The 16,239-nt window shown below is 45.8% G+C and overlaps 1 protein-coding gene across 3 annotated transcripts in view; it reads left to right on the forward strand.

The window, feature by feature from the left end:
• LOC143931346 (cytochrome P450 2C55-like) overlaps window positions 1-16,239 on the forward strand; it is a 168,112-nt gene that overhangs the window by 71,593 nt on the left and 80,280 nt on the right. Inside the window, exons 2-4 of one of the 3 annotated variants that reach the window (XM_077455753.1) lie at window positions 417-579; window positions 3,613-3,765; window positions 13,072-13,277. In XM_077455753.1, coding sequence (XP_077311879.1) covers window positions 417-579; window positions 3,613-3,765; window positions 13,072-13,262 — 507 coding nt within the window. In that variant the 3' untranslated portion in view covers window positions 13,263-13,277. Of the gene's footprint in view, window positions 1-416; window positions 580-3,210; window positions 3,539-3,612; window positions 3,766-13,071; window positions 13,278-16,239 lie in introns of those variants that run through there. The other 2 variants (XM_077455754.1, XR_013262878.1) reach the window with 2 other exon arrangements.

The following is a 16,239-nucleotide window of genomic DNA, read 5'->3' on the forward strand; positions in this document are numbered from 1 at the left end:
AAAAATAATGCGTTTTTTTCAAAATTGTCCCTTTTTTCTTGTTTATAACGAAAGTGGTGATCAAATACCACCAAAAGAAAGCTCTGTTTGTGGGGGGGGGGGGGAAGGACGTCAATTTTGTTTGGGAGCCACGTCGCACGGCTGCGCAATTGTCAGTTAAAGCAACGCAGTGCCGAATAGCAAAAAGTGCTCTGGTCTTTGGCCAGCCAAATGAGGCTGAAGTGATTAAAACAGCATGGGGGCTCTGAGATCGTAACCACTATCCCTGTACTGTTTATAAATCAGCACTGGGCACTTCATTGGTTAAGTATAGTTGAGCTTTAACTTTTTTTTTTTTTTTTTTTGTCGTTTTCAGAAATTAGTTCTCCAGTGTTTATTTACAGCATACAAAACATCGTTTGCAATTTTTCTTTCAGTTTTCCAAGGTGTACGGCCCAGTGTACAGCATTTACTTGGGATTTACCCCGGCTGTGGTCATCCAAGGGTTCAAAGACCTCAAAGAGGTCCTGGTGAACAAAGGAATAGATTTTGCAGACAGACCTCAAAATAGATTAATAGAAGCAATTAATGGTAACAAAGGTAATGTGATTATATTTTTTATTGCCTGTGAATATTTTGATCAGATTACTGACCAGTTTGGTCACAAAAATTACACAGAACTGACTTGATAAGTTGCCAATTACATCAATTTTAAAAATTATAAAATTTGCATAAACGGGAATATAAAACACAATTTAATTTTTTTGCATAATTAAAAAAAATGTAATAATAAAATAAAATGTATGTTTATGCTGTATATAATTAACATTCAACATCTCCTGATATCCCAGGGACAGCAGAACTCCAATAGGAGCATCATTGCTGTGTAGAGTGGTGTCGGCCAACATTCTACACATATTTACAGTAGAGGAGTCCTAATACATGTTAGCAACTGATAAGTGCAGAAGGTTTGTAGCTTAAAGTGTTACTAAACCCAGGACCATGTATTCGCTATATCTGGTCTCCCACAGTACACAGAACATAGAAATGCAAATATTTTAGTAAATATAAACTGCTAAATACCTTTTCTTATGAGCAGTATATAGCAGTCTTGTGATTTCTATCAGTGTCCAGCTGAGTACTGTTTAAAGCTTGTAGGAGGAGTTTTCATTCTCATCTGACTGTCCTATGAGGTTGCAGGACCCCTGACTTTTTGTCTGGACAGTGCTGATTGGCCCTATACTAAACTCATGCACCCCCCCCCCCCCAAAAAAAAAAATCTAGCAATACACACCAAACTGGGAATGTGCAGAGTGCCTCCACAGCTCTGTACTATCATGAGATGGATTGGGGACTGTAAAAGCAGGGGAGGATTAGAGAAGACAGGATCAAACAGCCTTTTTACACAATGTGGGGGATTAACCTATTAGGTTCCCTAGTGAGTATAACAAGCATGCATATACAGACTAATTTTAACGTTGTGGGTTTAGTAACAGGTTAAGTGATTATTTTATTGTCTTAAAGCAGAGTTCCCACCAAAAAATGGAAATTCCACTTTTTGGGATCCTCCCCCCTTCCGGTGTCACATTTCGCACCTTTCAGAGGGGAGCAGATACCTGTTTTATACAGGTATTTTGCTCCCACTTCTGGGCATAGATAGCCGAGCAACCTGTGGGTACCTACACGACTTCCGGCACCTTCTCTGTACCCCCCGCTGTCTTCAGTGAGACACACAGGTCCCAGAAGACAGCAGGGACCAGTGGGATCGTGCAGGGCAAGTTGCGCATGTGCAGTAGGGAACCAGGAAGCGAAGCCGCAAGGCTTCACTCCCTGATTCCCTTACCCAAGATGGCTGCGCCTCCAACCAAGAGCCGAAGGACGGGTCAGCTTCGGGTGCCGACATCGCGGGTGCCCTGGACAGGTAAGTGTCCATATTTTAAAAGTCAGCAGCTGCAGTATTTATAGTTGCTGACTTTAAAAAAAAATTTAAATAAATAGGCGGAAGTTTTTAAAAGATGTAAGCTTTTGGGATCTAAGCGGTCCCCAAAGCTTGCCTCTTTAATAGCTTGAGTTAGACAATAAAAATTATCAGCAGGGTGAATCTGGAGTTTCCACTGCAGTGCCAAGTTGTCTGGAGAAAGGCTGGGGAAAGGTTAGTGACAAAGCCATATTGCTATATTGAATTAGAGGTTTTTTTCATTACTAGGAACTATAATGCACTTATATGCATCAGCTAAGAGCTAATGGAACTGGTTTGTGTGAATCAGAAGCACAGTGAGTTTGGCCAGTTTGTTAAAGGCAGGCTTATCACCAGCCAGCGCCAGTTCATTGTACCAATTTAATTATGTGAACTGATAAAATGATGGACAGGATCACTTAAAGTGGAACTTTAGTCAGAAAACTAAGTCCTGCTAAAAGGTATGTAAAACATTAAAAATAAGAGTCTGTACTGTTTAAAATCCAGTAATACATGGCCTCACCCTACTCTGCACATGCTCAATTGCTTTCTATTTTTTGATACTGTGCCAGAAATGTAGAGACTGATCTGCTGACACCCTAAAGATTTACTGATGCTCATTGGCTCAGGGCTTCAAAAAAATGGCAGCCTCTGGCAAGAAGAAACGGGGGCAATGCTGGAGGCAATTTACAGCACACACTAATTTTGGTAGCACAGTTATTAATGTGGAATGTATGTTCCTTGCTAAAAAAACATTATTTTTTTATCAGGTTGTTATGGGTAAAGTTCTGCTTTAAGACCCCTTTCACACCAGGGTGTTTTGCAGGCGATATAGCGTTAGAAATAGCGCCTGCAATCCGCCCTAAAGAAGCTGCACCATCGGGCTTTCTCACTACAGCGGTGCGCTGGCAGGACGTCAGGGAAAAGTCCTGCCACCAGCTTCTTTGGAGCGCTGAAGGAGCGGTGTATTTACCGCCCCTCCCCATTGAAATCAATGGGGCAGCGCTGTAATACCGCCGGCAAAACGCCGCTATTGCGGCGTATTGTCGGCGGTTTTAACCCTTGGCCGCTAGCGGGGGTAAAAGCGCCCCGCTAATGGCTGAAATGCGCCGCAAATCCACCGCAAATCTGGTGGTAAAACGGCTCTAAAGATAGCGGTGAATTTACCACCCACGCTATGGGCAGTGTGGTGTGAAAGGGGTCTAAGTTGTTCACCCTGATCATGCAGAGTGTGCAGAGGGCCCCAACATCAGGTATCTTCCACTTCAGTTCATATACTTTTAAATAGTTGCTCTTCTAATAAGGAAATATAGTATTTCATTTTTAGGGCAGCTACACTCCCACACGTCCCAGGGAGCAGAGATTATTTTGTCAAGACTTTCAGCAGTGTTAAAAAGTACCTCTGGGTTACCGGGTAGAGAATGGGCTTTCTCCTGGAAAGTCTCATCCCGCGCTTTGCAAGTAATGTACTGAGAAATGATAACTTCGTCCCTTTTTACCTTTTCCCTAACATAACAAAAAATCTGAAAATTAATCCAATGGAGCAAATAATGGACTCCACACTGGTGAAGCAGATTTTCATTACTCGTTCATCACTGCTATGTAAGTGATAGACTGTACTTATGACTATTGGATTATACTAGAGTACAGTATTCTAAGAATTTAACTTATTCCAGGTCTGGTGGTTGCACGCTATGGACGAGCATGGAAAGAACACAGGAACTTTACCCTGTCCACACTGCGTAACTTTGGCCTGGGCAAAAAGTCCATGGAGGAGAGGATTCATGAAGAGAGTGTGTACCTAATTGAAGAATTTAGGAAGAAACAAGGTGAGATTACATGACAATTCAGATTTCTTATTCTGGTTCTTGACTCTGGTGAAATTGTGAATGCATTTTCTCCACTTTGGCCGAAATTATATTATATTGATAAACCGCTTTAGGTGGATTTCTTACAGAGAGAAGATCACAATGTTGTAGAGCAGCATGTTTAAATGCAAAAAAAATGGGAGATAGTTAAGATGGAAGATTCTAATAATAATTATTGTTGGTTTTAGGGGTTGGGGAATTTGTTTATTTAATAATAATTATTAAAATAGGAGGCTGTGGGACCAGTCTCATATTGCTACAGTGCCTCACGCATGCGCAGTGAGGAGCTGACTACGAGACTTCAGAAAGTCACAGCCAGCTCTCATATCCACGATGGCAGCACCAGAGAGCCGTAGCCTGGAAAAGAATTGGCTCTGGGTAAGACAGTGCTGGGTTACACAGTCTGGTATCTGTTTCCTAAAAGTCAGAAGCTACAGTATGTATAGCTGCTGACTTTTAATTTTAGATTTTGCTTGGAGTTTCCTATTTAAGAGCTCTGGAATATACTCTTGTCTAGTCTGTCTGGAGAATTCAAGTCATAATTTCTCAAGTGAATTTTTTCAAATAATTTTGGTACCATTAGGCTTGTCCAAACCATTCTACTTTATCTACCTAGTGAGTATTCTTGCAAACAGTTTTATGCCTGTAAGAATATGTGGGGAAAATTATGCAGAGGTTCTTGGTGTTTAGTCAATGCAGCGATGGATGGATCTGGGAATGGCCTAACAAGCCCAGGGATTGAGTTCTGTTGGCTGCTCCATGTTAGCTGCACTACTATTTATAACTGTGTATAAGGCCCTTCAGCAGGGAGTTCTACCCAGATTGTTGCTGGGCAGTGCTCTTTATCCATATTCTTTATTTAATCAGAGGTATTTAACGTTGATAGGAAGAGTTTGGGTTGGTTGTTGGGCGACCTGGGGCCTCGGGCCTAAGCGTCATATTTAGACTTCAGAACAGTGGTCTGACAGCTAGTGTACGTGGCTGTGTGTGTGTGGCCTTTTATGTGAAGGTGCTTACCCTGAGACAGTGCCTGAAAATAGAAGACGTAAGTCCAACGTTTTGAGTAATTGGTCTGACCTTCCATTGCTGCAGTAAAGTATAATAGCCCTGTAAAGATAATGTCAGACAAACCTGATTGCATGGTTCATATTACATGCGTATTATCTAGATATAGAATATTCATGGGCGTCCGCAGGTAGGGGCAAGGGGGGTCAAATGCCCCCCCCTGGAATCAGGGATCAGATCTTAAATTCAACACAGTTCCATCGCTATCGGATAGCGCTACAGGAAAAAGAACGAGGAGTGTGCTGGGCAGAAGCCAGAGAGAGAAAGACTGAGCCACTGCCAGGGTACAGACATGCTACACTACTGACCGGAGGGATCACTGCTGTAGTTTTGCTGGGTCTGGTAAGAGGGCCTGTTTGCCATTATCCATTACTTATCTTAGGGATTGTACTACGTGTGCAGTCTCTGAGCATGATAATGTGATAAAGACATTGTCGAAAAATGGCGGCGCATAGGTGACCCTAAAATAATGCCCCCCCCTGAAAAAAGTTCTGCGGACGCCCATGAGCATATTCCATAGTTGGCTGTGAATTCAAGGTTGACAAGATTTTTTAGCTCAGTGGAATACTGTATCTCTTAAAGCCAAAGTTTAATCTGCTTATTTTTACCTTCCTGGTTTCACCTTTCCCCCTTACCAACATGTTAATGAAATTTTCAATAAAACCTTTATATTTTCATTCCATATCTTATTTTAGATCCAGTAATGCCGTCTCTGTGCTTTGCAGTGCAATGTAGGCAGATCATGGCTGGTAGGAAAGGCTGTTGGGATGCAATAAATAAAAAGGACAGACCAGGAACAGTAAGGCTGGGGAGGAAAGATGATGATGGATCTCTTCCAGCCAGAAAAAGAGGCAGGCTCTATCTGACTTGCTGCAGCTTCTATTGCACACTGTGAGCTCACATTGTGTAGTGAAACCAGAGTAAGCAATCTAAGTACAGAAAAGGCGCCTGTATAATAATGTAAGACTGTAGTGAATGCTTTAAGATTTTTAACACCTTTGTGCTATGAATGAATTATAATTTAAAAATAGATTATGTGTATATAGATGTGTATAGCTTAAAAAAATTTGCAAGCGACATTGTGTATATACAAATGTAACCCTTTCACACAAGAGAATGTCTTCTAACAGTTTACTGAATCATTAGAAGCAGAGATTTTACATACCTCAGCCATTCCTTGAAGGTGGCAGCACCCAGCTTAAGTTACAAACAATCCCTGTTAAAGAAAAAAAAAAGTTACAAGCAATAGCATAGTTCAGAAAAGTGTGGCATGAGAAGAGAGAAAAAAGGCCCATTACTCACAGAAGGGGTGTCCCAGCATCCAGCATCCCATGGCTTTGCCCTACCCAGGGTATCCATCTCCTGGCAGGGCCTTTGGGGTAAAACCGCGCTATATCAAGATACCTCTCAATTCAACAGCTCCTAAGCAGAATCTCACCCTCAAGCTATAGGGGCATCTAGTTGTAGGTGTCACGATCACTCGGACGTTTCGGCCATACACAGGAGACTTACCCGTAGAAACCTGTCGTGGAGAGCCCGTCGTTTCCCTTTGACGCGCGCTAAAGCTAACGAACGCACTCGCGTCAACACGAACGAGCGCGCACACGCTCGTGGGCCACGAACGGGAGCACGTCTACTCGCGGGGGCGCGCTGACCCGTCGTACGTCCGTTTGGCGCCCTAAGGTCTTCTTAAGTCACTGGCTCCCTTCCATCCGTGCTGTCCAGTCTACAGCGTGTCCGTGACCTTGCTTTCTGTACCAGTACCTGTTACCTTGATCCTTGACACCCGGCTTGTTCTTTGACCTTGATCCGTTGCTGCCTGCCTACGACCTCTGCTTGTCCGACCACGTCTCTGCCTCACCCTCTTGTACCTTGCTGATCGATTCCTGCTGACCCGGCCTGTACCCGACTCCGCTGTTCCTGTTTACCTGTTGGGGTTCCGGTATTTCCTGACGCCCACCTACCAGCCAGTCTCCACACTTGTGCCTGCCTGCTACAGTCAAGTACCATCAGCCCTACCGACTTGCTGTCGGTGCCCAGCTGCTTATCCGGACCAGTCCTACCTGCCAGGCACTTGTGCCCCCTGAACTTTTGAATACCTGTCTCCATCTCCAGGGGTTCATTAGCCAGGGGATACGAGGGGCCGCTCCCTGCATTCCAGGCTCAACTACTAGGTACGTGACAGTACTGGACAGCCATGTCCGAGCCTGCGCAGGGAGCCTCCCCCATGGACGAGCTCTGCCACCACCTGGCCGGTCTTACCCAGGCAGTTAAGAGCCTACAGGAAGGCTATGGAAGACTGGAGGAACAGGTCCATGCGCTATCCGCCTCTGCACCAGTCGCTCCTGGGGCCCATGCCCCGCCGTCAGTCGTGATGTTGCCACCCGAACCCAGGGTCCCAACTCCGGAACGATTCGCGGGAGACCGGAACAAGTTCAGGGCTTTCCGCAACTCCTGCGAACTCTATTTCGCCCTACAACCCAGGACCTTCTCCCTTGAGGCGACGAAAGTGGGATTCGTCATATCTCTGCTAACCAATGAACCCCAGTCCTGGGCACACCGTCTGTTGGAACGGAAGGACCCAACGTTAGACACCATGGACACCTTCTTCCAGGCAATGTCCAGGCTCTATGAGGACCCCCAACTCGCCGCAACCGCAGAAGCAGCCCTACATGCCCTGCAACAAGGTCGCAGACCTGTGGAAGACTACGTCTCAGAGTTCCGACGATGGAGTGCAGACACAGACTGGAACAACGCGGCCCTGCGGTATCAGTTCGGCATGGGCCTCTCCGAGGCTCTGAAGGATGAGTTGGCACGTGTGGGTGTCCCTGAGACGCTGGAAGCCTTGATCGACACCTCTGTCCAGATTGACAGGCGTTTGAGGGAGCGCCGCCAAGAACGATCCTCCACAACTTCTCGTCCGATCTGGATGTTACCACGGGTGCCTAGTCACCCAACTCCTCCTGCTCCAGTCGCATCCACATTGGACACCCCGGAGCCCATGCAGCTGGGGCTTCTTCGCCCATCTCTGACTCCAGAAGAACGTCAGCGTCGCCGGGTCAACAACCTCTGTCTGTACTGCGGAGAACCTGGGCACTTTGTTCGCTCTTGCCCCACTAAGATGCGTAAGTGCCTCCTCGTTCCACCTGTTCCCTCACCTGTGTTGTTTGATAACATCTCTCATCTAGCTGTTCCTGTTCTCTTACAGCTCCCAGGAAGGACTGTCTCAACCCACGCAGTTATTGACTCCGGGGCATGCAGTGGCTTTGTAGATTCGTCCTTCGCCCGAAAGAACAGGATTCCCCTTAGACCGAGAGAGAAGGGGCTCTCGGTATACCTGGCTGACGGATCTACCTTGGGTTCAGGACCAGTAACTCAGGAGACCAGTCCTCTACCCGCTGTCATCGCCGGGACTCACCAAGAACTCCTTTGCCTAGATGTCATCCAGTCACCTCTGTTCCCCATCATTCTGGGCATGCCTTGGTTGAAGGCACACAACCCACGCATTGATTGGGCCACCGGAGTAATTGAATTTCCCTCGGACTACTGCCACCAGCATTGTTGCCCGAACCCCAACGGGGACTCCTCGGTCCTTCTCTGTCTGGATTCGGATGATGAGACCCGACAAGCTGTACCTAAGGAATACCATGCTTTTCTGGACGTCTTCAGTAAGAAGGGGGCGGAGACTCTCCCTCCTCATAGGCCATATGATTGCCCTATTGAACTGCTCCCGGGGGCAGAAATCCCCTTCGGAAGGATCTTCCCCCTATCCGAATCCGAACTAAGTACCCTGAAGTCCTATTTGGACGACAACCTTGAAAAAGGATTTATCCGACCCTCTACCTCCCCAGCCGGCGCTGGGATTTTCTTCGTGGAAAAGAAGGACCACTCCCTGCGCCCATGTGTGGATTATCGGGCCTTAAACAAGATCACCATTAAAAATCGCTACCCCCTGCCTTTAGTACCTGAACTTTTCCAGAGACTGGGTTCCGCTAAGTTGTTCACAAAGCTGGATCTTCGGGGTGCCTACAACCTCGTCCGTATCAGAAAGGGCGATGAATGGAAAACAGCCTTTCGTACCCTCTTCGGACACTACGAATACTTAGTGATGCCATTCGGGTTGTGTAATGCCCCAGCCACGTTCCAGCATTTTGTTAATGACATTTTTAGAGATTATCTTGATTTGTTTGTGATTATTTACTTGGATGACATCCTAATTTTTTCCTCCACTCTAGCCACCCACAGAGAGCACGTTAAGAAGGTTCTGACCCGCCTCCGCCTTCACGGCTTGTACGCCAAGCCCGAGAAATGTGTTTTCGAAAAGGAGAGTATCCAGTTCCTTGGCCTGGTTATCTCGGTTAGAGGGGTAGAGATGGATCCCCAGAAGATCTCTGCAATCCAGGACTGGCCTGCCCCCTCCGATAGGAAGGGAGTTCAGCGATTTGTGGGCTTCGCTAACTTTTATCGTAAGTTCATAAAGGGATTCTCCTCTATTATCGCCCCCATTACCGGGCTGACCAAGCAGGGCCAGAGGTTCCGTTGGACCCCTGAAGCACAAGAGGCCTTCAAAACCCTGAAGGATTTGTTCGTCTCAGCCTCAATCCTGAAACACCCCGATCCCGCTCTACCGTATACCCTTGAAGTTGACGCTTCGGAAGTAGCAGTCGGAGCTATACTCTCCCAGAGGCAGGGACCCAAGTCCTTACTCCACCCGGTCGCTTTTTTCTCTCGCAAGTTATCAGAGGCCGAAAGAAATTACGACGTCGGTGATCGCGAGCTATTAGCAATCAAGTCTGCACTCGAGGAGTGGCGCTACCTGCTGGAGGGGGCTATCCATCCAATCCTGGTCTATACAGACCACAAAAATCTGGAATATTTAAAGTCAGCTAAGAGATTGAAGCCTCGTCAGGCCAGGTGGGCACTCTTTTTCTCAAGATTTGTATTCCACATTACTTATCGTCCCGGATCCAAGAATACGAAGCCAGACGCTTTATCCCGCATGTTTAGTCAGCCGGAAAACTCGCTACCTATCGACACCATCCTCTCTGCTGGAAACTTTCTTCTGCTCCAAGGAGATGTAGTGTCTCAAGTCAAGCAAGCCTCCATAGGCGCTTCACCTCCACCCGGTGCCTCGTTGTCCTCCAATGATGGCCTTATGTGGCATGGGAACAGGATCTTCGTCCCCCAGACAGTTCGGACCCTGGTTCTGGCCTCCTGTCATGACCACCCTCTGGCTGGCCACTTTGGGGTATTCAAGACCCTGGAATTACTCAGGCGTACCTTCTGGTGGCCACGGATGAAGGATGACTGCAAGAAGTACGTACAGGCTTGCGCCATCTGTATTCGGAATAAGGGCGACAAGTCAAGAGCCTGGGGCCTACTAAGACCGCTACCTGTTCCAGATAGACCATGGAGGATGATCTCCATGGATTTTATCGTCGAACTTCCCCCTTCGGAGGACCATACAACGATCTTTGTCGTAGTCGATAGACTCACTAAGATGGCTCACTTCTTGCCCATGAAGGGCACCCCCTCAGCCGCAGAGACAGCTAACGCCTTTGTGAAAGAAATAGTGAGACTTCACGGCATCCCCGCCAACATCACGTCTGATAGGGGGGTGCAGTTCACCTCAAGATTTTGGAGGGCGCTCTGTAGAACTCTGAAGATCGACCTTTGCATGTCCTCAGCCTACCACCCGCAGACCAACGGTCAGACCGAGAGGACGAATCAGACTTTGGAGCAGTACCTTCGCTGTTTTTCGTCCTTCTCGCAAGACGACTGGGTCTCCCTGTTGCCAATGGCCGAGTTCGCCTACAATAACACAATCCATTCAGCCACCAAGCAATCCCCCTTCTATGCGAACTTCGGGTTCCATCCGTTGTTTTTGTCTGGCAACCTTCCCGAGTGTTCAGTACCAGCGGTTCAGAAGAGACTTAACTTCTTTGAAGAGAATAACAAGCTCTTACGAGAAACCCTGGCCAGGTCACAAGAGCATAACAAGGAAGTCTTCGACAGAAGGAGAAGAGGGGAGCTGGATCTTAAAGTCGGGGATCGGGTCTGGTTGTCCACCTTAAATCTTAGACTGTCCTGCCCCTCCAAGAAGTTGGGCCCGAAATTCCTGGGTCCCTTCCCGATCAAGAGGAAATTAAATGACGTGGCATTTGAACTAGAACTTCCCGAATCCTTCCGAATTCACCCAGTATTCCACGTATCGCTTCTCAAACCTGCAGTCGCGGACCCCTTCACTGACAGGACCTCCTCTCCCCCGGAACCTGTGTTGGTCAATGGGGAGATTGAGTTTGAAATCGAGGCCATTCTGGACTGTAGGAAGAGAAAGAACCAGGTCCAATTCTTAGTCAAGTGGAAAGGGTACGGACCCGAAGAGAACTCCTGGGAGCCAGAGGCTAACATTCATGCCAAGAGACTCATCCGTGCTTTCAAGAATTCCCACCCGAACAAGTTGGCTCAGTTGGGCATCCGGGGGCTGCCCCTTGGGGGGGGGCAATGTCACGATCACTCGGACGTTTCGGCCATACACAGGAGACTTACCCGTAGAAACCTGTCGTGGAGAGCCCGTCGTTTCCCTTTGACGCGCGCTAAAGCTAACGAACGCACTCGCGTCAACACGAACGAGCGCGCACACGCTCGTGGGCCACGAACGGGAGCACGTCTACTCGCGGGGGCGCGCTGACCCGTCGTACGTCCGTTTGGCGCCCTAAGGTCTTCTTAAGTCACTGGCTCCCTTCCATCCGTGCTGTCCAGTCTACAGCGTGTCCGTGACCTTGCTTTCTGTACCAGTACCTGTTACCTTGATCCTTGACACCCGGCTTGTTCTTTGACCTTGATCCGTTGCTGCCTGCCTACGACCTCTGCTTGTCCGACCACGTCTCTGCCTCACCCTCTTGTACCTTGCTGATCGATTCCTGCTGACCCGGCCTGTACCCGACTCCGCTGTTCCTGTTTACCTGTTGGGGTTCCGGTATTTCCTGACGCCCACCTACCAGCCAGTCTCCGCACTTGTGCCTGCCTGCTACAGTCAAGTACCATCAGCCCTACCGACTTGCTGTCGGTGCCCAGCTGCTTATCCGGACCAGTCCTACCTGCCAGGCACTTGTGCCCCCTGAACTTTTGAATACCTGTCTCCATCTCCAAGGGTTCATTAGCCAGGGGATATGAGGGGCCGCTCCCTGCATTCCAGGCTCAACTACTAGGTACGTGACAGTAGGCAGGAAGTGGTTACTGCTGCTTATTAATGCTACCATTTGGTAACTGTAATTCTTGTTTTTTCTTGGCACGTTTTGTTGGATCCAACTCCCTGGTCCTGCTTGATATAAAAAGGGACAGGGGTCCAGATCAAGAGAGAGAGAAACGGAGTGAAGTGAGAGAAAAGGGAAGAATGAGTTCAGGTTAGGCCTGGTCCAAGTTGCCAGACCTGCCGATGCCGTTACGGGAGTCTGGATGGCCAGTGACATGCTGAAATCAGAGTTAGATTCCAGACATGGACACAAACAGTATTGGACTTGGAACTAGGGATCTTAGGAAATGTCAGGTAAAGGTACCCCATGTGTAAGGCAGTGACCCTATCCAAAGTGCCTGGCATAGCCCAGAAGAACCCACCCAAGGGCAGGCCTCTCATGTGACCCTTGCTTGGCACCCAACAAGGAGGGAAACATGGAGGATGTGATGACCACCCAGTGCTGGATTGAATCAGGGCTCAGGTAAGTAAAAGTGGGTGTGAGGGGCCAATACTGATGCCTAAGCACTTTTTACCTTAATGCAAGTAATATATTAAGGTAAAAAAAAATGTTTAGGTTTTAGATCCACTTAAAGCAGCAGTATACTGTTCAAGTAAATCAAATCACTGTCAAATATATAAAAAAGAAAAACACACATGCAAATAAAATAAAAGAAATTACTAATAAATAAAAAAATCATACATTTTGAAGAAAGTGTAGGTACTTCTTTTCAAGTGCATTTCACCTAAATAGCTCCATAAGTGTAATTGAAACTTTCTGCTTTGACAATTATTCACAAAAGCAATCATTTAATCACACTGATCACATTTTATAGCATTCTGCAACATAATTACATGTAGGTCTAAGACAAAGTAGGAAATGAAAACGACATAAAATAAAGTGTTCTTTTAAATTAGGTGTATATTTATCTGACGCCATGATAAGTAACTACTACTGTCATTTTCAGATACACTGGTTGACCCCCATTTTGTTATTGACAATGCTGTATCCAATATTATCTGTTCCATTGTGTTTGGGAGACGTGATGACTATAATGATACCACATTCCGAGATATTCTTAATATTGTCCATGAAAATATGAAGCTGGCCACTGGATTTTGGGCTCAGGTAGGTCCTTCTCTTGTTGTCCAGTCCTAAAGTAGAACTATTTATTGAATAATGCATTGCAAAGATAAGTCACTCCTGACCAATCAAATGGTTTTCTAAAGCCAAATTATGTAAAGCTGACTTCCAGGCAGATATAAAATATAAAACCAATGCAGCTTTGTATACATCAATATACTGTATCATTAAGTCGATTTTTTAAAGCAAACAATATCACTTAAACTGTGTCTGACTTGGTATAAGCCTCTTGCAGCCCAATTTACAGGAAAGACAAAACTAGGGTCAGAGAAGCTGCACAAGAAGCCATTCAGATTGGCCGCAGTGCTCATGTTCTAAGAAAGAAATATTGAAAGGTGGAGAGAGAGGAGTGACAATGGGAAAAGCTCATCAGTCTACTTCTTCTCATTTAACTATCTATTCACACGCTGGGGTGGGGGACATGACTCAGGTCTCCTGGAATGAAACATAGGGCTGTTTAAATCCCAGGACTGGATGGAAATAAATACAAACCTTTTGGCAGGTAGTTAAGCTCTCATATATGTATTTATCTGTGTAATGAGTTGTTTGCCTTGAATTCAAATTCAACATGTTTTGCATAAACTTACAAATGGTGCTACAAAAATTACTGTTCTTGTATTTGAAGCAGCCTACACCTGTGTACACTGCTATTTTGACAGTTTCTGTATTTACTTATATTCTCTATCTTCTTAAATTCATCTATGACCAAATGAAATAATTCCTTTAACCACTTCAGCCCTGGAAGATTTTACCCTTTCCTGACCAGAGCACTTTTCACAATTTGGCATTGCGTGGCTTTAACTAACAATTGCGCGGTCATGCGACGTTGCACCCAAACAAAATTGATGTCCTTTTTTTCCCACAAATAAAGCCTTCTTTTGGTGGTATATGATTACCTCTGCGGTTTTTATTTTTAGCGCTATAAACAAAAAAAAGAGTGTCCATTTTGAAAAAAAACACACAATATTTTTTACTTTTTGCTATAATAAATATCCCCAATTTAAAAAAAAATTAAAAAAATGTCTTCATCAGTTTAGGCCAATATATATTCTTCTACATATTCTTGGTAAAAAAAAAATCGCAATAAGAGTATGTTGATTGGTTTGCGCAAAAGTTATAGCGTCTACAAACGATGGGAAAGATTTTTATGGCATTTTTATTATTATTATTTTTTTTTACTAGTAATGGTGGTGATCTGCGTTTTTTAGCGGTATTGCAACATTGCAACAGACAGATTGGACACTTTTGACCCATTTTAGGGACCATTGACAATTGTACAGCGATCAGTGCTATAAAAATGCACTGATTACTGTGTAAATCTCACTGACAGGAAAGAGGTTAACACTAGGGGGCAATCAATGGGTTAAATGTGTGCTCCCTCAATGTGTTCTAACTGTATGGGGATAGGACTGAGTAGGAGAGGAGACATATCATTGTTCCTACTTACTAGGAACAAGAAACATGTCTCCTCTCCTCTGACAGCACAGGGATTTGTGTGTTTACACAAATCCTCATGCTGGTACTCGTGCACGTGATCGCGCCGTGCAATGGGAGCGTGCCCTCTGATGACCGAAAAGGGGAAGGAAGTACCCATACGGGATTTTGCCCAGGTGAGCCATTCTGCAGCAGTATATCTGCGTGATCCTGTTGGGAACCAATTAGGCTGCTTTACAATACACTTGTATTCAATACTAAAGAGCAGTATGTTAAGTAAAGTAGAAAAGAGAAGGAATCGCTTCCTAAGTGCAGTAATAAAACAACATTTAAAAGGACACAGCTAAAAACACTCACAAGATGTGTGAAGATAAACGCTCATCATAATGAGGGAGAGAGGGGGAGAAGGCACCGCCACTGATTCCTGTCCTGCAGAACCCACTGATGTGCTTGTGTCAGCCGCAGATGGACAGGAGGACACCAGGACACTGTGTAGACATCAGGAAGTTCCAGGGGCCAGTTTGGAATGTACACGTGGGTGAATGTGACATCACAGTTAGGGAAGGACCAGTGTGAAAGCAAAGCTACACGCAAAATCCACTTCAGGGCTGTGTGTGTGGGTTAGAGTCCACTTTTAGGATGTTACCCACAGTGGAATGTTTCAAGTGTTTGTGCCAGTGGGAAATGTTCTGGATTTACACCTTAGAGACTCTAACCCTTGGGGGCCTCAATGTTGAAATAGAGGTACATATCCTGTTATACTATATAGTATATGTTCATTGCTTCACTTGCATACAATAGGGCTGTAACCTCCCATGCCTCCATATTTTGTATTGCCTCCCTTCTCCCATGGACAGGGTATCACGTGTGTATGTATGTACATGCATGTGTGTGTGTGTGTGTGTGTGTGTGTGTGTGTGTGTGTGTGTGTGTGTGTGTGTGTGTGTGTGTGTGTGTGTGTGTGTGTGTGTATGTATGTATGTATGTATGTGTATGTGTATATATATATATATATATATATATATAGCAAGGTATCCGGCCTTGTCCAGTTTAATGAGAACTTTCCAGGCCAAAGCTACACATCCTTCAAAATGTGGTGGGTTGTGAGGCATAGTGGGTGCACAGATAGTGAAAGTAATTGGGAGCCAGACATTTCTTGGATGTAAAAGATTTTTTTTTCTTTTGACATTCCTTTTGTATTTTTGGGGAAAGAAGGTTAGGGCCAGGACACTCTTAGGTAGTTGCAAATTCAATTGACAGACTCTGAGTAGTGATGGACGAACTTCCGACGGGACGTTTCGCGAACGCGAAATGCGAACGGACCCAAACGTTCGCGAAACCGACCGTTCGCCGCGGGCCCCATTGACTTCAATGGGAGGCGAACTTTGCAAACCTTCATGTCGAATTTGCGGCCACGTGGTAATTATTAGGGGGTAAAACGTAGTCCCACCATCTGGACAATGACATAATACATGTATGAGGTGAATTTGGGATCGATAACTACAAGCATTTTTATTTTATTTGGGAAATTGTTCTAACAATTCAGGACTATGGAGCT

This window comes from Lithobates pipiens, unplaced genomic scaffold (genome assembly GCF_037356315.1).
Source record: "Lithobates pipiens isolate NorthernLeopardFrog02 unplaced genomic scaffold, aLitPip1_a1.2 Scaffold_10, whole genome shotgun sequence".
In the NCBI taxonomy this organism is placed as follows: Eukaryota; Metazoa; Chordata; class Amphibia; order Anura; family Ranidae; genus Lithobates; species Lithobates pipiens.